This window comes from Lathamus discolor, chromosome 1, assembly GCF_037157495.1.
Source record: "Lathamus discolor isolate bLatDis1 chromosome 1, bLatDis1.hap1, whole genome shotgun sequence".
In the NCBI taxonomy this organism is placed as follows: domain Eukaryota; kingdom Metazoa; phylum Chordata; class Aves; order Psittaciformes; family Psittacidae; genus Lathamus; species Lathamus discolor.
Window position 1 is genome coordinate 73337668 of NC_088884.1, and position 21020 is coordinate 73358687.

The following is a 21020-nucleotide window of genomic DNA, read 5'->3' on the forward strand; positions in this document are numbered from 1 at the left end:
AGGAACACACTGTATACTGGAGAAATTATATGTGAACATGGGGAATATAATACCTAAATGATATTATGAGGAATTTGAGACTGTAACTGATAAGCAGCTAGATAACAAAGCAACAAGCATTAAACTAGATGATTTATCATAGTTCGCACAAGACACCCCTGATATTGTCAAGAGGGGAGATGCAGATCAGACATGTTGAAATACACCTTTTCAGGATATCTGGTATGAATGAAACACACAGTGCTGCAAATATATGGAGGCTGAGAACGTACTTGGAATATGGAAAAAATAATAAACCAATTAAAGACTGCATGATAAATGTGTGACAGAAAAAGTCACCAGTGGAGGAATACAAGATAAAATGGATGTAAAGGGGAATGCTGTCTTGGATTCCCTGGCTTCAGTTGGCTGACAAGCTTAACCATTGAGTGCTGTTCTGTCACCAGTTACTTGTTCCCACTATGTTATCCTCAAGAAAAGCATCAAGTGAAATAAGTAGACAAGGAGTTTTTCCATCAATACAACACTGATAAAGACTAGCAAAAATGCTGTGGGAGAAAAAATAGTATTTTTGCTTCAAGCTTGAAAAACATGCAGAAGAAAGATTTGAGGGCCATGCTTTCTAGAAGATTCAAAATATCGACTAGCTGCTCAAAAAAAAGGACATTGTCTGCTCTTGTGCCCTGAAGAACCTGCACACTGGTCAGAATTCATCTTTCTACTCACTGTGAAATTCTGGGCTAAGATGAGAGAATCCATCCAAAGACCTTAAAACTGCACAGCAAGATGAATAGTAGACTGTCATGGTATTATATTTAGTGAACAAAAGCAGTAAAATAAAGGGAAAAATACATTCCCTAAGGCCCCAAAGTTAGCAAATATTCTTGCATTATTTTACATTTCCTGGGCATTTTCAAAAAAAAACCCCACCAAAACACAACCCAAATCTAATTACTGCTCACACTACCCAGGAGGCAGAATCAGGCTGCATGTAGTATTTGCAGTAAAAACCTGAGGCCATGCAAAATTTGTCTCATTTGATGTCTCAGTTTAAACTCAGAACAATCCAAATACACTGACATTTTGAGTGAATCTGAATCTTTGTGATATATCAAATCATATGAAACTAATGTTGTCATGTGAAACCAAGTGGAAATGTGTAAGGCTTATTGATTTTTGCTTTGTTTAAATCTGAATGCTAGAAGAAAGCTAGGAGAGGAATGTACTGTATTTATCAGGTATTACCCAGAAGAATGCTAACAGAACTTTCATAGCAGTTTAGGTAAAATACTTAAGATCCTCAAGTAATGAAGAATGACTATAAGTTATTAAGAACTGCACAAACCAAAATTATTCTTGTTACCTCCATTGTGGAGGTTGCACATACACGTGTTGATGGCAGACGTATGGAATGTCTTTGGCTGCCTTCTCCTAGAAGAAAAATCCCTCTCTCCAGTTCTAGCGGATGGCAGGATTGGTGGATTACAAAGTGTTTCATATAAATGCTTCATAAAACATGTTTATAGATCTCGGTGGAGAAGTCAGTCCAACTATCATCTTCATCCAGCAGCCTGTGTTTCTTCAGAACAAAGTCTTAAAAGCAGAAAGGAAACGTGCGCTTTAGGCCCCCTATCACCAGGGGGGAACAACCCTTCCAGGTTTGTAGTGAGATTTTATTTCTGTAGAGGAAGAGGTAACACTGAACCGCAGATCCTCTCACCCAAGGTTCTGCTGCTGCTTGGGGCCTAGGTCCCGTGGGCCATCCTCCTCCTCCATTGACCTCCTCTTATTCATCGTACTTTGCCAGTCTATGAGTCCTAGAAGCCACTGGGGGATGTAACTTGTTTTCCTCTCAACTCATGAACCTAGACACAGGTGTAGGAGTGCTTTGAACAGAGCTGAGGAACCTCTTAATCCTCTAAAGAAAGTGCCTGCTATACTGACTGCCAATTAAGTGATGGGGGAGAAGCGGAGAAGCCAGCTGGGCACAGCCAGGATGGCCACTCTCACCCGCACTCCCCACCTCCTACAGTCCCCTTTATCATAGGGGAAGAGCTGCACCTGGTCAGCAGCCTCACTACAGCAGCAACAACCCTACACGCTTTAGCGGGGGACAGCCGGTTTCACCTCAGCCGGACGACGGAGGAAGCGCCCCGCTACCATCCCCAAGCCCAGCACCCCGGTCCGCATAAAGGCTGGCGGGCAGGGCCGGGCCACAGCCGCCGGGAGGGAGGGAGCGCGCTGGGGGGAAGAGCCGGCGAGCGTGTCGGGGAGGCGGCGCGGAGGGAGGGCAGGCGTGCTGCGGGAAGCGGTGCTCCGCGCTGGGACTGGTTCCTTCGCAGCCATTTTCTGTCCAACCAAACAGCCGATTTGCGGAGGGAGCCAACCAGGGCCGCACTGGAGGTTTGTGCCTGGCTCCGGCCAATGATTGGTAACCGGTTCCACTGCAGGCTCGAATGAAATGTCCGTCTCCCTCCCCGGGCTCCGGCGCTGCCGCCGCGCCGCCGCCGCGGGGACCAGGAAGTGGGGGGCGGCAGCCCCCGGGCCCCGCCGCCGCCCGCTCGCCTCTTTGTGCGGCCGGAGGCGCGGGGGCCGCCCGGACGGAGGAGCGCAGGGGGGAGGCGGCGGAGCGGGCGCGGAGGCGGTGGTAGCGCGGGGGTCCGGGCAGGGCCGGCGGGGCGGTTGTCCCCGGCGGGGCTCCCCTTTCTCCGCGGGGCCGGGTGCGAGGAGGTGCCCCCCTGGCTCCGGCTCCATTTTGTGGCCTAGGCGCGGGGGGGTAGGAGGCGGAGACGGGAGCGCGGCTGCCCCGCGGTTGGTGTGCGGCCGCCGGTGTGGGGCCAAGCGAGGCTTTCAGCGGCCGTCACCGCTCGCTGAGGTCGCGGCGAGGCAGGCGCGGGGCGCACGGCTTTCTACCGGGCCGGGCCGGCGGTCGCCGTGACCCTTTAACGGCGGTTTCTCTCCGGCCCGCCGGCCGTGCTCGCTCTGCCCCGGAGCCTGTCTTCGCGGCGGCGTGGCGGGCGGGGGGGCGGCTTTGTGGCAGCCGTGCCTCGCCGCCCTCGGGCAGAGGGGGCTCCGCTCTCCTTTGTTTTTGCCCGGCCGGCGCCGCAGCCCACCGAGCCCCCTCCCCTCGCCGCGGGAGTGGGGGCCCGGGCCCCCACCACGCCCACGGCCCCTTGCCGGCCCGGGAGCCGGGCAGCGGGCGGAGAGCGCGCCGGCCCCGCCGCTGTCGTTGGGAGCGAGATGTGGTTGGAAGGTCCGGCGGTGTTTGGCAGCGGTAGGGAGCGTGGGGTCAGGCCCCGGGATGCGGTGAGAGCAGCCGGGTGGCCGTGCGGGCAGCCCGGACCAGGCACGGCGCCCCGGGGAGGGAATGCCGAGCGGGGGTCTGCAGCAGCGCTCCGGCGGAAGGCTCCCGCAGCGGGCAGGTTCAGGTGTGTAGGCTCTGCATCCCACCGGAGCCGGCGGCTGTTACCGTCTGCGCGGAAATCACGGCCAAAGTGATTAACAATAAAGTTGTTGAACTGGGGAGGCTTTGGTTTGCTCGTGCTGGAAACAGGGGCTCGTGATAGATGAGGTTGTCTATCGAACACAGTTGAGCTAGGTGCAAAGAAGATTCGTGTAGGTAAGGGGCTTCACCCTCATGCCCCTGTGCTGGCTGCTGTTGCATCGTTGAAGGACACGAAATCAGGAAGTGAGATCGATCGGTTGGCACAGCCGAGCAGCATCGATGACTTGTCCTGTAGCACACATGGCAGGTAGGAGAGTGATGGGACTCTTGCCACTTGCAATGTCTACACAACTGTTGTGTGTTTGGCAAGTGGTGTTGGCCATAGCTGTGTGTGCCAGCTACTGCTCCATCCAGAAATTACGTAGTTGGTGATTGTAAAGAGAGCTGGGTAGGTTATTCACAGAAAATAATACTGGAAAATTAAACCTCCCCACATGTATTCTAGTAAAGTTTCTGCAGTTACTGAGATGCACTGGTTAAAGATGGCTTCCTAGGTACTACAGCAGCAGAAAATCAGTCAGTTTCTAGCTTTACCCATTTCTTTGAGGCTTAACCAAGAAGATTTGTTCTGCAAAGAGCTGTCGTGTAAAAGCTACCCAGTGTGCTTGGACTAATTTTTGTGCAGGCAAAATAATTGATAATAATGGCCTGACTGTTTCTAGTCAGTGAGGGATGTAGAAGGCTGGATTTCAGTCCTTGAATGGGCTGTCTTGCATGTAGTAACCTTTGCTTGTGTTGCTGGTGGATGGAAGTTATTGCCAATTAAAAAAAAAAGAAAGTAATTGCAGCTTTTTCAAAAGGCGCTCAGGCAAAATAGTAGTGAAAAGCAAAATGGAAGGAGCTGCTTTGGGCATTATTTGCAGTCTGGGTTTAATTGGCTTGTAGGAATGGAGAAACAGTGTTTATGCATAATCATTAGCATAATGTTCCTAAACAATAAGCTCAGTGATTACGTTTTGTCTTTGCTTATGCGGCCTATATGACTGTGTGGCATGACAGTTACAAAGTTAAGGGAGAACCCATCTGTAATTCTCTTGGGGACCCAAGATGGTTTAATCCGAATCATTATTTATGAGGTCTGCGTGAGCAGCCTGTGCTTTGCATTGGGAGGGTGATATATATGGTCTTGGCTGCTAACATTTACAGCTACGAAATTACACTTGAAAAGTCAAGAATACTGGGTATTACTCCTCAGACTTTAATACTTGACAATTAAGGCAGTTCAAAGTTTAATAGATTATCTCTTATTTGTGGTAATAATTGCATGAAGGGAGGCAGTGTACAGAAATGAGATGAAAAAGATTGTTCCAAGGTACTGTGCAGATGTGAAACATTAAATATGAAACTTGAAGCCAGTTATATTGCCTTTTTAACATCGTAAAAAGGCTTGTAGGGCTCTTCAGTGCTTTCAGATGCAAATCTCTAATGTCACTTCACCTTTAAAATTTTGCTTGGAAAGAAACTTGTCTTCAGTAGTGAATTTTGCAATTACTTTAGAAGAACATGTATTTGGAAATGGGTGGTTTAGTGGCAGGATGCTTGTAAAAAATAGAAAATGTGACTCCAAATATAGAATACTAAACAACATGTGTAAATAACATTGGTAGAATAAAACAAAGTGTCAACAGATTTGATAATGCTGACTGAAAATACTGGCCTGGTCTGAACTGGTTTTGTACAACTCTTACTTGCCCTGTTGCTTGAGAGCAATAAGCTTCTTGGCATATTTGATATACTGCCACAGTGAAGGAAAACCATAACCAATTTACCGATGTTATCCAACTTGCAAAAGAAAGGCAGGATTTATGGACTGCTGTTTTAATAATTAAACAGCTAAGTTTCAGTTCTTCACAAAAAAAAAAAAAAAGGCATAAAACCCTTAATATGGAAAGGTAATATGGGGTTTTCAGAGTTGCAGGAGGGTGGAGGTGCTGGTGCAGTCTGTTCAGCACTGCTGCCCTCTTCCAGCTTCTGCAAAAGCAACAAAATTTCTCTGTTCATCTGAGTTTTTTTCCTCTGGCTTCTCTTACTGCCAAAAAAGAGAAGGCATGGAAACTCAGTTTCTCCTGCCTGCTCTGTATCACTGATCCACTCCTACTTGATGTAAAAATATATGCATTGTTAGCCTACCCATATAAATTGCAGCTAACCATGCTTCTGAACAGTTAGCTTGGTAAGGAGACACCATATACTCTAGCACAGCTGGATCCATGTGAAGGAGACTTGTGGCTGATGACATCAGGGCTTGTAAGATGAGCCAGAAAGTTTATAATACTGGAAAGGTGAAAAGGCCCTGTTCAGACTTCATAAAGGAAGGGTTTTCTTCCTGTGGTCCAGGGGGAGGAAGGAGCCTGGTACAGCCTAGATGCTAACGAGCCTTAGTGATGCTGTCAGGTCCTCTCAGCCTCAGTCTGCTTCTCCTAATGCTATTCTGCTGTGGGGGCATACACTGAATGTGAGAGATGAGTCTGAAATGGAGAGGGACAGTGCAGCACCTGTGTTCTAGGAACGTGCTAAGGGGTTTTAACTTGGCTATTTAACTTCACTATTTTAACTTGGCTATGTTCCCTCTGCTGGAATGATGTCCCATGAGTATGTTTACCAATCAGTGTTTCTTGCTGCAGGAGACACTGCTTTGCTTCCAGGTGAGAATTTAGTGGGAAATGAGGTTCTCCAGAAGTCATTGAACATTGAAGGAAATAGACATTATTTTTTCAAATAAAAAATTCTTTATTTCTGTTTAGGAACAGCAAGTGAGGGTGCAGAAAGCTCAAATAAAACTTTGTTTCTACTGTTACCTACTGCTTTACATCTTGTGTAATAAGATGTATAAAAATTAATCTATGATGACTGATGTGGTTACTACCTACAGCTATATTTCTCTTCTTGCTTCTGTGGCAGGGACAGGTGTATGGAAAGTGTACCAAGTGCTTCAGATCATTGCATGGAATTTTCTGCAGTCCCTCTTGCTGGGTAGCAGTTTTGGGAAATAGGATGGATAAATGATGTGTGAAGTACTTAAATCACACAAGGCTTTTAGTTGCACTTGCAAGGTCAGTTTTGCAAATCACTGCAAAATAAATTCCTCACTCTGAAGACACAATCTTTGATTCTACTACTGCCCTTTTTACTGATCTAAGTTTTAGACCCTTTCTCTCCTCAGTGCTAGCAGGTCTGGGCTTATGTTGTTTGGTTGTCATTTAGCTGGGCTACTGATACTGCTCATTTAAGAGAGCTCCTCAGATTAAACAGGGTGCAAGATTTACTTTGAGATACTGAGGTTTTATTAATTCAGTATAGATGTGTTCTAGGAACAGACTGGGTTGTGGGTAGCAGACAGGAGCATCTTTCTTTTTTTTTTTTTTTTTAAGCATCCTCCAGAAATTTTTCTAGCAGATGTCTGTGTAAAGCTGTATGTTCATTCACTTGCATCTTAGTGCTGAAATTTCTTTGATGCCCTTGATCTGAAAGGTTTCTATTTTAACATATTTCTCAGGTTAATTTCCCTGGATCCATTAATTTGTATATTCCTAGCAATATTCTTTATCATTAGAGATACACAAACAAAACAAATCCCAAACCAACAACAGCCAAAGAAACAAACCCACAAACAAAAAGTTACTACCAGGTAACTTTGTGCTGCTGCTCTGAATTTGGGTGCTTTTTGCAGTGTATTATGGAATATTTGAGTTGAGTTTTCTGTGCTTATTTGGTTTCTCTCCCTCATTTTTGGTAAAAATCAGATGGTGTCATGGTCACTTCAGAGAGTAACCTGTTATCGCTTCTGATGTGCTCAGCACTCAGTCTTGATTCAGTCAACTCATGTATGCATGGATGAGAGCTTGAGTGTTTTCCTAGCCCTGAAGTCTTGAGGGTAATGTACAACATGCAGTAAGTGCTTCTTGCAGATAAATGTCTGCAGTACGTGCTACTAGACCAACATATTGGAAGACCTCTTCCTCATGTGATTCGGTTGCAGCACATGTGTAGGAGATGCTGTCTTGATTAAAAGAGATTGCAATGGCTGCATGCTGAAGCTGCTCTGTTAGTGGGATAGAGAATCTGCAAATAGGTACTCCAGGGGCTAAAGCAAAATCTGAGAGTTCTTGCCCATCTGAACCCTGTAGGATTATATCTCCAAGGACTCTGCCTGTTCATGAAATTTAGCGTCTAATTCAGTCCAAAGAAGTAGCTCTTCCTACTAAATATGCTAGTTTAAGAGTTGTCCTTCACTCTCCCAGTGACTGCAGTTACTGTAGGCAGGGTGTTTCTATGCTACATTGGACTGCTGCATTTTTTAACTCACTTCAGGGACACTGCAAGTTCAGTTTGTTTCAGAGCTTTTTGTTTAAAGTGGTGGATTAATTGGTAACAGTCTATCAAGAGCAGTGTTCTCTCATTTTCTGAGCGTTGTGTTGTATGTATTACAGGCCGGCTGAGCTGGCAGTCAGATATGTGGTGATTAGCTTGAGTTTTGAACATGTAAAATTAAAACCATAATACTTGAACGTGTAACTGGTCATTATGAGATGAGTAGGATGGCAGCCACCACAGTTTTCAGCAGGCTCGTGTTTGTGTCATCCATCAGGCTCAAAGAAATACTAGTAGGCTGACTAGGTGGTATATTAATTACAGTTGCTATATTCAGATGCCTAGGTGTACATTTAAATGACAAATCTGACTGAAATTCTTCAATAAAACTTACTTGGATTGCAGTGTTGTGTATAAAATGCCACTCCTTTCCTCACCATGAGGCCAGCCAAGCTGTGGAAGGGGGCTTGCAGTGTGGCTGGGAAGGCTCTGTCTGTGAAGGTCTTCAGGGCTGGATAAAGCCCTTAGCAGCCTGCTGGGATCTGGCCCTGCTTTGAGCAGGGGTTGGACAAGAGGTCTCCCGAGGCCCCTTTTAACCTGAATTATCCTGTGATCCTGGATTAGGACTGGGTTATGCTAAGCATTATGCAGAAAGGTGTTACACTGTCTGTAATCCTCTGTCCCAAGGTTGTTCTGGCAGTTAAAAATCTTTCTTAAAGTAATACATATAGAATTTATTTCAGTTGATGTCAAGCTGTCAGTGCCTGGGGTTTTTTTTTTGTTATTTTTTTTTTATCTGAGGCAGATCTGCCTTTTTCTTTTGCAGTTTTTTTTTCCTGTTGATTTTGGTCATCACTCTTTTAATTCACAATAAGCTTCCACTCAAGTTCTCACTAATTGTGAAATAACACATGCTGTAGGCAGATTTGGAAATGTGCACACAGAAAAAGATAAAAGCAAATATAATACCTTGAGGATACATCAGTCTAATATGGCCAAAACTGTCTACAGATGCAGCAGAGGTTTAAAAGAGATTGGAGCAGGAAATGTCTTTTGAAGGTGAGCTGAGCTAATGAAAGCAAGATGGTTTCTTCAGTAATACTGCTGGGTCTTGGCAATAAAGATTCAGATGGGGTAGCCTGCAGAATGGGTGAGCAGAAACCAGTGAATTATCACATCACTGCAGAAATTGAAGAAGAATATTGGAATCCTGGAGAAAGAAAACCTTTTGGAAGATAAGGTTTCATAGGAGACTGAAAAAAGGAGAGGGGAAGAAACCTTAAGGCATTTAAAATAGTACTGGGGCTGAGTAAATTTAACACAGTTGGAAGAGACCCTAATTCCAAGTTAAATTCTAGTAGGGATCAGACAGCTGAGACTGAGAACAAGACTGCCAGAAAATCCTAACTTGATTTTGGGATTTATCAGGCTGCAGAATGTTAATTGCTTCAAAAGGGAAAGAGGGGTACAACTCTTAATGGTGGGTGATGTCAGTTTGGGTGATCCTGACATGCAGAATTCTGATATCCTTGTAATTACAATGAGCTGACTAAGCAAACTGCAGACCCTTTGGAAAATTGAATATCAAAGTTAGATTGCCCAACAAAGAGTGCAAAATGCAGGCAGCAAATTTACGTGAAAATTGGTACATGTCTGAAATGTTCCCCTTCCGTTGGACAGAGCTGCTCTGGAGGAAGCGAAACTGATTTACAAAAGCCCATCAAAAGGGACCAGAAGTGATGTTAAGAAAAGCACTGTGTGCATAATAATTTGTATGATGAAGAGGTGGCAGATGTGGAAGAGGTTTTCCTTTCTCTTAAGCAGCTCCTAGGGCTATGTCCAGCTGTTGTATTGCTCTGAATGATGTGAGCAGTGCTCAGGTTACTTGCGCATCTGTGGCCGTGTAGCCACAGATGTGTAGCGCTGGGTGTTGCCTGAAGGTTTGAAAGCAAAACCCAACCCTGTGGCCACAAAGTGCAGAGTAGAGAGAGGTTAAATTGCTCATATTTCTGTGTAGGTATAAAAATAGCACGAGATTGTTTTTCCCTTCCTCCCTTTCTCTCTTGCTCCCTTTCGCTCTTGAGGCTAATGGTTGTGGAAAGAAGCGAGCTGCATGGTCCCACCGGCAGTGGCCATGCGACCCTTTGGGACAGAGGTTGCTTTACAAGGACACCAGGGTACCTGCACAGCTGGTGTAGGTCAGGGAGTGAATGGAGTGGGGTTCTGCCTCCCGTGGGGCTGTGGGTGCAGCTTGTCAGTGAGGCTGGCTGCCCTTGTCAGGAACAGCTGGAGTGGGAAGGGCTGGTCCAGAGACAGAACTGTATGAAGTGTAGGATGGGAATGGAAGAGGTGATTTGCTAGCCAACAGATAGATAAGCATATGCTAGTGGAATTGTTTAATGGTAAACCTAGGCAAGAAAATTTAGGGCAAAGGTGAATCTGGTGCTGTGTATCTAAATGCATTCAAGAATATCTTCGTATTTATGTGCCAGTGTTGGAAGAGTTGGCATGTGCTGGGGACCCCTTCTGCCTCACTCATTTTTGCAGTATTCCTTCTCTCCGAAAGAAGCATTTACTAAAGCACATGACTGCCAAGATACCACCTTACGTGACAAAAAGCACGGGAGCTAAATGTTCTGCAAAAGTTTATTTTTAATACACTAATTCTCTAGACACCTGCAACTGGAGGAAAGAGCATTGTCCGGAAGTTTCAAAAGGCTGGAGACTTGAATTCAGGCTTACATTAGCGTTGCTAACATAGCCTCTTGGAAAGTGGAACTATTGTCTGCCATGACTTTTATAGGTCTAAGCTTTCTACCTGCTGATAGCGTTTAGGGAAATCTGTTACTTTTGTAAAAAAAAAAAAAAAACCCAGACTTTCATATGGTAACACATTACATGGGCTGAAGCATTTGCTGTTACAAGAATGCATGTGTATCTGCGTGTTGTGTATGGTGGCAAAATGTGGATGCCAAAGGCATTGATGTGTTGGATTGATGTTATGGGAAGTACTGAAGAGGTGTGAACTTCCAAGGAGGGTGGGAGGCATCTTCACATCTTTTACCTCCACAGAATGAAGTGCAATACATGTGATGTCTCCAAGTGTCTCCAGCAGGCTGCTGAGGAGCCTCTGGACCACAGCCCCTGTTTGGAGGCCTCTTCTTCACTAAGTAGATAACCTAGAAAATGTTGACGCTTAACCAGCAAACCCCTGCTGGTTTTGCTAGTTTTGCCCTATTTGAAAGGGGGTAGGCAGGCTTCTCCCAGACCTCTCTAGCTGAAACATATTCGATGCCTCCCAGGACAAAAGGTCTCTAAGTGGGGAGGGAAGTACTGGCTATTTTGGCTTCCCTCTTTCTCCTGGCATTGAAATTACTGTGACCCTGTCTCTAAAGCCTGAAAGAAAATACTTATTGGCCGTTATGTCAGAACATTGTGAGAGGAGCACTGGAGGATGCCCAGAGGAGCAGGGTAGGGTGGGACCAAGAAAAGCAAAGGAAAACACAACTCAGAAGGTGTCTAGGAGTGGCTAGTGCCTCAGGAGAATGAGGATGTGGATACAGGTCTGGCTAGTATAAGCTTGTCAGTGGGCTTGACAAAAGGTGTTTTGAGTGGAGGGCGATGGTGAGTGAAGGATGGCAGTCTGTAATAATTGTAGGTAAAGCATTCAGTGAACAGCAGGCTTGTGTAGGTTTTTAGGGCTGCTTGGAGAAACATGCCTCAACCTGTTCATGTGACTGTCACAGGAACAACAGAAGATTGCTACACACGTGCTGCATGAACCAAATATTTCTGTGCATGGCTGAATTTTGGGGGAAGCATCGCAAAACAGTTTGACCATTTCCACTGTCAGTAAAGCTTAGTAACAAGAGAGGGGATACTGTTCTCAAATGACAAAATATTTATGCTTTGTGTTAGTTAGTCTTATAGTTCTACATTGATTAGAGTGCTGTTTTTTAAACAATAGCTGCACTTACTGGTGTAACAAACATACCTGAAAGGTTGGTTTCTTCTGTTTGTAGATGGATGGTGATAGCTCCACAACGGATGCTTCTCAGTTAGGAATTGCTGGAGATTACATTGGTGGCAGTCACTATGTGATACAGCCTCATGATGGTAAGAAATGTTACAGTAAACACTGCTATTTCTGTGTGCATGTGTATATATGCTTCTAGTTCTTATAGTCTGTCCTCTCAAGGTAAGAATTTGCAATTGTATTCTTTTATGCCTGACTGTATGAAGCAATTTCTCTGCTGTCTAAAGGTGGGGGTTTGATTTTTCAGTGTTGACACAGAGTCCTTTGAGGTCATGACAAAAAAAAATCTGTTCTAGGGAACAATTTCTATTTAGACATAACATTAAGAATGCTTGCTGTTCAGCCGTGTGTACTTCTGTGCATAATGTGCTAAAGATGATATGGAACAACCATGAAGGTACCGTGGTGTTCCATCTATTTTTAAAACTATTTCTACAATGCTAATACACTGTGCTTTCAAAGGTCTTCATCCTTCAGTGTAAGATTTTAAACTGACTTAATTATTGCTTGCTGTCTGTCAAATACAATTTGTGCTAACTTTTCTTTATTTCATTAGACACAGAGGACAGCATGAATGATCATGAAGATACAAATGGCTCAAAAGAGAGTTTCAGAGAACAAGATATATATCTTCCAATTGCAAATGTGGCAAGGATAATGAAAAATGCCATACCTCAGACAGGAAAGGTAATACCCTTGTCTGTAAAGAAAGCATATTAATGAATTTTACTCCTTCCTCTGCCTGAACTTGAGCTGGTAAAACAGCATATTTTTTTAAATGATCCTGGTTTATTGGAGAAAAGCCTTACAAAAGAAAACAAAAATCTGAGCAGGAGGTGATTGAGACTGTGTCCATTTTTCTTAGGTTTCTGAAAGCTTTTAGTAGCTGCAGTAATTAATCAGAACAGTGTTCTGGATAGGGCTTTCAAGGGCTTTCTTTTTCTAAGATGTGTTCTCTGAAATTGTCATAATGGGTCAGACTTGGTGACGATCCTGTGTCAGTAAGAGTATTTTCTATGCGCTTATCTCTTATGAAATTTAATCTGCATTTATTGAGATGCGTAACATTTGGAATAAATGAGCCATTTGGTTCACTTATCGAGTGAACCGAAAAAACCCAGTCCTCATCCTGAAGAAAAGAGAATGGTTAGTCTTTCATCACCCACATCTTCACATATATCCAAATGCCAAAATGACTTAAAAAGTCTGCTGTATACAATGTATAACATAAGGCAGATATTGAAGGACTTGTTTTGTATTTCCTACTACTAAGAATAGGCTTTTTAATCCATTCTGTTGAGCTGGTGATAGTATAAGCATTTGACTGTTCTACCTGTTTATCTGAAACCTTCGCAGGGCTCCTGTTACTTGCTGTTTCCCTATTGTATTCCAATACAATTCTTGCCCCAGTAACGTTTCCTCTAGCTAAAGCTGTTTTATTTTTTTTTTCTTGAGATCACTCTAAATAGAAGCAAGACATAATTTACTTGCATCTGCTTGTACTTTCTTAGTGTTCAGGGCTCTCTGGAGATCTGCATGTTCCATTTATATCTTTGCTGTGAAAATCTCTTCCCCAGTCCATATTGTCATAAATTTTTAGTGATTAAGATGAGATTTTTCTCAAGAATTTAGCATATGGGATGTCGACTCTCTCAAAATCAAGGAGGGTTTTGTCAAAAACTGCACGGGAAGCTGCTGGCTGATAAATACTTATGAAAATCTCGCCCTATGTGTCTGAAAATATCAGAGGAACTAGTGAAGATTCTACATATGATTACTGCTTCATTATTTTTTATTAAATACAAACAGGTTCTTCTCATGTAAAGAATAAGAATCTTAATTATTTTAATCTTTCAGTTGCCTCCTGTCAGCTTCCCAAATAATCATGAGTAATGCTTGCTGTTATTTTAAGTCAAGTCGGGTAAATTAATTTTTTCCAGCTGAAAACCATAATCAGATTTACTTATTTCATTCCTGCCAGGGCTGTATGTGTTTTCTTCATTTGAATTCTCATTTGGAAAAACTATACCAGAATATTAAAGTATTACAGAGACTTGCTGCTAGGCATATATTCTAGTTCTTGAGTCTGGTCAGGATACAAATACTTGTTGCCAAATTTGTGGGAACATACGGCAGAGGGTTTGGTTGGAACTGGTGGGTCTATTAAAAGGAAGATGGAAGTGGGCTATGGCATTGTAATGAACAGGTTTAAAGACAACATGTAGGAAAGCAATACTGAGATGCATCTATGTGTAAAAGCTTGTGCAGAACATAGATACAACTTCAGGAGACCCTAGGAGTTGGCCATGCTGCTTGAAATAGTAAAACTTCATGTTGCAGCTCTGCTTACATAGAGCAGTGATGACATCCAGTGGTTCCCTCACATGCAGGTGTTGCCTAGATGGGTATTGCCATCAGGTTTGGAGATATTTCCCTATTATCTAGTGTATTCTTTGCATTTTGCTTTTTTAATAAATTCTCTTGCATCTTGATTAATCATTTTATGATACTATTTCCTTACTAGATTGCTAAGGATGCAAAGGAATGCGTGCAAGAGTGTGTAAGTGAATTCATCAGCTTTATAACATCAGAAGCAAGCGAGAGGTGTCACCAAGAGAAAAGAAAGACCATCAATGGAGAGGATATTCTCTTTGCCATGTCTACCTTGGGGTTTGACAGCTATGTTGAACCTTTAAAATTATACCTCCAAAAATTCAGAGAGGTTGGTATATTCTTAAGTATTTCCTCATTTATTTAACCTGGTTGTGTTTATCATTAGCTCCTTGTCATCGTAATAGTATATAATATCTCACAGCTATTGTCAAGGACTAATGTAATGTTTAAAAGCATTCCAGAGGATATATAGAGAAAAAGGAGTAAGTAAGCATTTTTATTAGACTTGCAGATTCAAAGTTCTAAAGCTTTCAACTGAATAAATGCTCTAATATATTGCTGGTAGTAAATCACTCTTTAAAGGTGCCTATTTAGAGTACTTAATTCAATCTTCGGGTTCAATCAATGAAACTGTTCTAGACAGCATTCTCTGAGGAGCTAGGCTAATGCCTTGTGTTTGTCCGGGCTTTGTCTGGGCTTCAGATATGTAAAAGAAAAAGCAGTTTTTCTCACGTAGGAATAATGATTCACATGGAAACCTCTCTGTCTCTAGCACAAAGTGACTTCCCCCCCCCCACCCCGCACTTTTAGCATTTTAAACCTCTTCAAAAAGAAGTTGCTTCTGGTTGGGTTTTTTGTTCTGGTCTGCCCCCCACCCCTCACCTCCTGTCTGGAGACCAAAGAGAATTATGCTTACTTGCTCCTCCACTCTGGTGTTGTTCTATCTCAGAACATCAGATATCAGATTTAACCAAACAAATCAAAGGTATTTTTATCCAGTGACCTCTCTTCCTCATAGTCCTGAGGAAGTGTGGGCTTGACGATCAAGTAGTGAGGTGGATCGAGAACTGGTTGAAAGGAAGAAGGCAGAGAGTTGTGGTCAATGGCGCAGAATCTAGCTGGAGGTCTGTGACTAGTGGAGTTCCTCAGGGGTCGGTGCTGGGACCGGTGCTGTTTAATATTTTCATCAATGACCTGGATGAGGGAACTGAGTGCACCCTCAGCAAGTTTGCTGATGACACAAAACTGGGAGGAGTGGCTGACACACCAGAGGACTGTGCTGCCATTCAGCGAGACCTGGACAGGCTGGAGAGTTGGGCGGGGAGAAACTTGATGAAATTTAACAAGGGCAAGTGTAGAGTCTTGCATCTGGGGAAGAACAACCCCATGTACCAGTACAGGTTGGGGGTTGACCTGCTGGAAAGTAGTGAAGGGGAAAGGGACCTGGGGGTCCTGGTGGATAGGAGGATGACCATGAGCCAGCAATGTGCTCTTGTGGCCAAGAAGGCAAATGGCATCTTAGGGTGCATTAGAAAGGGAGTGGTTAGTAGGTCAAGAGAGGTTCTCCTCCCCCTCTACTCAGCCTTGGTGAGGCCGCATCTGGAATATTGCGTCCAGTTCTGGGCCCCTCTGTTCAAGAAGGACAGGGAATTGCTTGAAGGAGTCCAGCGCAGAGCCACAAAGATGATTAAGGGAGTGGAACATCTCCCTTATGAGGAGAGGCTGAGGGAGCTGGGTCTCTTTAGCTTGGAGAAGAGGAGACTGAGGGGTGACCTCATCAATGTTTACAAATATGTAAAGGGTAGGTGTCAGGATGATGGAGCTAGGCTTTTTTCAGTGATATCCAGTGATAGGACAAGGGGCAATGGGTGTAAACTGGAACATAGGAAGTTCCACGTTAACATCAGGAAGAACTTCTTTACTGTAAGAGTGACAGAGCACTGGAACAGGTTGCCCAGGGGGGTTGTGGAGTCTCCTACACTGGAGATATTCAAGGCCCGCCTGGACAAGTTCCTGTGTGATGTACTGTAGGTTACCCTGCTCTTGCAGGGGGGTTGGACTAGATGATCTTTTTAGGTCCCTTCCAACCCTTGGGATTCTGTGATTCTGTGATTCTGTGAAGATGTTGTTCAGGTATAAAAAAAATCGGGGGGGGGGGGGGATGTAAAAATTAAAGCAAGTATTCTATGATTCTATAAATTTTATTTGTTTTTAATGTGGATCACTTTTCTGGTATGGCTGCTTGGCTCTACTGGCATGGGTGAAGCAGGCATGTCTCAATTGGCAGTGCTGTAGATAGAGATGCTCTTCAGACTTTGTTCTGTAAACTGAAGTTGTTTAATTAATGAGGTCAGACTCACTAATGATGATTAAGTTGCTGATAGCACTTGAAGCTTCCTCCTTCCCAGGAAGTCATCTGCTGTGATAACTGGCTAACAGCAGGTGTAATCTCTAAATTGGAAGTACTGCCTTGTGCTGTCCTTTTCCAGTTCTGTATGGCAGTTGCACATGACATTAAAGTGCTCTATGTGCTTTCATTAAAAATGTAAAGGAGTGCCTGACTAGTTTCAGTACTTCTGGAGAAGCCTGAAGTGGGTCTGTAAGTGACCATTTTCACAGATAAATATGCCGTAGTGGCAGAGTGGCGGGATTGGGATTTAAATGGATGGATGGATTGGATGGTTTTGCTCATCAGTTTTAAACCTCCATTCCAGCTAGTTTTGTCTTCAGGGTACCATACATAGTGAAGTATTTCTGATTTGTAGTATTTAGTCTGCATCAAATAGTTTCAGAGAATACTTTTTATGCTTGTATTATTTTCTTGGATGTTCTTACATAATAGCATAGAGCATCAAACTTCATACTTGTAAAACTGCATGCAGATGACTGGAAGCTTTGGCTTTCTGTGCCGATATCTTTTCTGGCTGTAGTCCTTGATGTGGGAAAAGAAATCCAGTATCTTGGTTTTAAATGCCAACTGTTAGTTGTGTGATGATGGCACTTGCACATGGCTGGTAAGCAAATGTTGCACATTCTCATTAGTACTGAGATTCTGTGATTTCTTGTCAATGTTCCTAACTGCTCCTTCTGGACTACTGCAGATATTTGACTTTCCTTAGAAGGTGAAAGCCTTTCTTAGAATCTACACAATCCTAGTTTGCAGAGTTCCTGTTTCTTAGGAGTATGGCTAAGATGAAAAACACCCTTCATACATCCTTGTTTTATGCATGTTCTTAAATCTCATAGAGTTTCACAGGTCTTGGATTTCAAACTCCAGCTACTGCACAGTGGCTCCTCTGCAAGTTCCAAACCTTGGCTAGACCTTTTGGGGTTTGAAAACAATCTTAATACAACTGTACTCTAACACAAACTCTTTATTTTACTATTTCCCCCCCTCTCCAGGCAATGAAAGGAGAAAAGGGAATTGGAACAGTTACAGCTGGGGACGGTCTAAGTGAGGAGCTCACAGAGGAAGCATTTAGTAAGTAATACTTGTTTTTATAAAAGATGTAGTAGTAATGTATTAAAAACAGTCCCTTTAGACATCAGAATTCTTACCTGAGGAATCCATCTTGTACTTCCTGCATGTTACACCTTTGATCTGCTGAGATTTTCATTCCAGATGTCTGAAAGATAACATGTGCTAACATAAACCCCTCCAAGTCAGTAGAATTCATGATCAGAATGAGGAGCTATAGTGATAAGTGATGCCACTCTAGCAAAAGCTCATGTCAACTGTGGAAGATAAGTGCATACGTTAGTGCCAGTATTTTTCTCTACACATAAATACAGGTTGTAGTGAAAGGTGCAAACTCTACCCACCTCTAGTAGCTACGTATCTAAGCCACATTTGTTCTACTTGCAAGACTGTTGGGGGGGGGGGAAGTAAAATAAACTCCATGACTTGAGCTTGTCTTTGATAATTTATCAAATTAGCCAGAGAAGAATGTAATTTTTGTATAATTCTAAAACACTTGGTATTTCTTATATTCAAAAGACTGCACAGATTGGCAAATAAAAGATGTAGGGCAAGTAGCATCATATGCATTCACTAGTTTTTCTTCTTCTACTGTGAATGGAAGCCTGACAGATGTTGGGACTTTGTGTTGGTTTTGTTGATGCTGGATTCTTGGATGTAGTCTTTGCCTTGGCTTTTAAAAGTTATGGGCTGGTAATCTTGAAGTCAGTCAATACAAGAAGAATTAGGATGTGCAGCTCTAGTCATATCTACTGACAAGATTTAGTTTTTCAAACATCTGATAAAAGATGAGGCAGTGCAAATAGAAAACTCTTATCCATATTCACTTACGCGAATTATCGTAGAATCATAGAATGGTTTGGGTTGAAAGGCACCTTAAAGCTCATCCGGTTCCAGCCCCCTGCCATAGGCAGGGACACCTTCCACTAGAGCAGGTTGCTCCAAGCCCTGTCCAACCTGGCCTTGAACACTGTCAGGGATGGGGCAGCCACAGCTTCTCTGGGCAACCTGTGCCAGTGCCTCACCACCCTCACAGTGAAGAACTTCTTCCTAATATCTACTCGAAACCTACCTTCTTTCAGTTTAAAGCCTTTCCCCCTTGTCCTGTCACTGTATATCCTGAAGCTCCCATCTAACTTTCTTAAAATGCTTTTTCTTTCAGCTAACCAGTTGCCAGCAGGCTTAATAACTACAGACGGCCAACAGCAAAATGTTATGGTCTACACAACATCATATCAACAGGTACCATATCCCATCCTCTACTCTCCCTTCTGCTGCTGAAATTCCGATGCTAATTCAGCTGCCCTGCTCTGAAAGATGAGAATGGATTTAATTTAGTCCCTTGGTGGTGGTTGTCATGACATTCCAACACTGTGACAATTCAGTTTCAGAAAATAATGCAAGCCTGCCTTTTCTTTCTCTAGATCTCTGGTGTTCAACAAATCCAGTTCTCATGATCTGAAGAAAACTTTGTATCTGGGAACATGAGACAGGAAAGCTGTGCAACTCTTAACGAAGAGGCAGGTTTAATGACTGGAAGAGATTTATCTCTTTGTATATTAAATAGCTGTAATGTAGCTACCGGAAGCTTGACTAATTGAGGTGTGAGTTCTGACTCAAATCTTTTTCATGATGATTTAAAAAAAAAAAAAAAAAAAAGAAAAAAATTGGATTTTAAAGGTATTAAAGTATTTTTGTTTTGTACAAGAGTTTGTTGCTCTGTATAACTCCTGTATGCATTGTATATTGCAATTTATTACTGTCAGAGATTTGTAGACAGTTTCTTATTTTCATATTGAATCATGTTACTTTTGTAATTCAGGTAAACAGCTGGGTTAATTCATGTTTACCCTTTGAATAAAATGGTAAGGGTAAAATTCATTTTTGAATGCAAGTTGCCTTTATTATAAAGATTGAGTTGGTCTTGGTTATGTACCTTATCTTGCATGACAACCTCAACTAACCTTACATGTCAGCATATTTATTGAGATTTTGAAAGGGACGTTTTCCTCATGAACTTAGGAGTGCAGAATTGCTACAACTGCTTTTTGTTTTGTTTTTGTTTTTTAATGTAACTTCAGAATTAAAAGTGAATCAAAACCAACCAATGCTCTACTACATTTAGAGACTTGGAGCTTATCAACAGTGTTGATGAAAACACTATGTGTGATGCAGGTCTTCATTTATTACTTTTCAGTTGCATCAACTCTCTTTAGACTTATTTGATATATTTAAGGTAGTCTTTGTGCTACTGAAATAACTTTTCCTTTTTTATGTATAGTTTTTAGAATCCGGAACTTTAGAAATTCACGGGGTAGTGGGGGAGGGAGGGATTTTATAGTCCTTGTGGTAAAAGATCTCATTTTAACTTTTTACTGAGATGTTTTAAGGGTTCTTGCGAGCCTGTGGGAACTCAAGTGTGTTAGCGACTTTCCGTGCACAGGCTGCGTGCGTGTGTGTGAGCGACTGAAACCTGAGCAAGTGGTACAAATCCAAAATGGAAGACAGACTTCTGGTTTCTGGTTTTGCAATAAACTCTACCTAGGTAGTGTAGGTCTGTATATTTAGTGAGCTGTCCTTAGTAACATTGCTGTTTCTTTAATACTTGGGAGGGTAATTTTGTTAGATGCAATGTCTTAGCCTGGTAGGATAGGGGTAGTGGTTTTAGTAATATATCTTATTCAGAATGAATTTGGGGACCTCTGATATTTTTACTGTTTGCAGTGAACTGAAATGTAATATAATAACTATCCACATATCTGTCATTAATTTAAGCAACCACACCTTGAATCTGTTGCCATTTAATTTCTTGCTGGTTATGTCTTTTTCTTTTTTCTTTTTTTTTTCACTTTTCTAAAGTAACAGTTTAATATTGGAAACACAGCTTAAACTAAGGCATCCTGGAAGCCTGGAATAGCCAATTCTCTACTAAACGCCGGTTTTATGTATGCAGATTTGAACAGTGTCTCTTACAAATCAGCATCATGCTGGCAGAGCCTCGGGAGGTGATGCAGTGTATTCCGTGGCAATCTGGACAGATGTTTGGGTTTTGTGGCAGTCTGTGACTCTTCAGCAGCTATGACTGAACAAATGAAGTTTTTATTCATTAAATGTAAAAATGAATAACACCATCCCTACATGAGCCCCTTCTGTTTGTATTCTATGGTTCTATTGCGTTTATTTCAGGCCATCATACCCTGTTCTCAATGCTCCCAGATTTGCAATGGAAAAAAGCTGTGATCTCAGCTAAGGAGAAGCCAGGAGAGATTTGGCAGTTGGATGTGCAGAAAGGGGGC

The 21020-nt window shown here is 42.8% G+C and overlaps 1 protein-coding gene across 5 annotated transcripts; it reads left to right on the top strand.

The window, feature by feature from the left end:
* The first annotated feature begins 2074 nt into the window (after positions 1-2074).
* NFYB (nuclear transcription factor Y subunit beta) lies at positions 2075-20852 on the top strand. Of its 5 annotated transcripts, none has more exons than XM_065679957.1 (7): positions 2075-2182; positions 11839-11932; positions 12409-12539; positions 14377-14574; positions 17649-17727; positions 18887-18966; positions 19149-20852. In XM_065679957.1, exons 2-7 carry the CDS (start codon positions 11839-11841, stop codon positions 19179-19181), a joined length of 615 nt encoding a protein of 204 aa, XP_065536029.1. In that variant the 5' UTR covers positions 2075-2182; the 3' UTR covers positions 19182-20852. The 5 variants fall into 5 exon arrangements, with proteins under 5 accessions (XP_065536029.1, XP_065536038.1, XP_065536020.1 ...); XM_065679966.1 differs by lacking the exon at positions 2075-2182 and adding an exon at positions 2267-2403; XM_065679948.1 differs by lacking the exon at positions 2075-2182 and adding an exon at positions 2409-2431.
* The last annotated feature ends 168 nt before the right edge of the window (positions 20853-21020 follow it).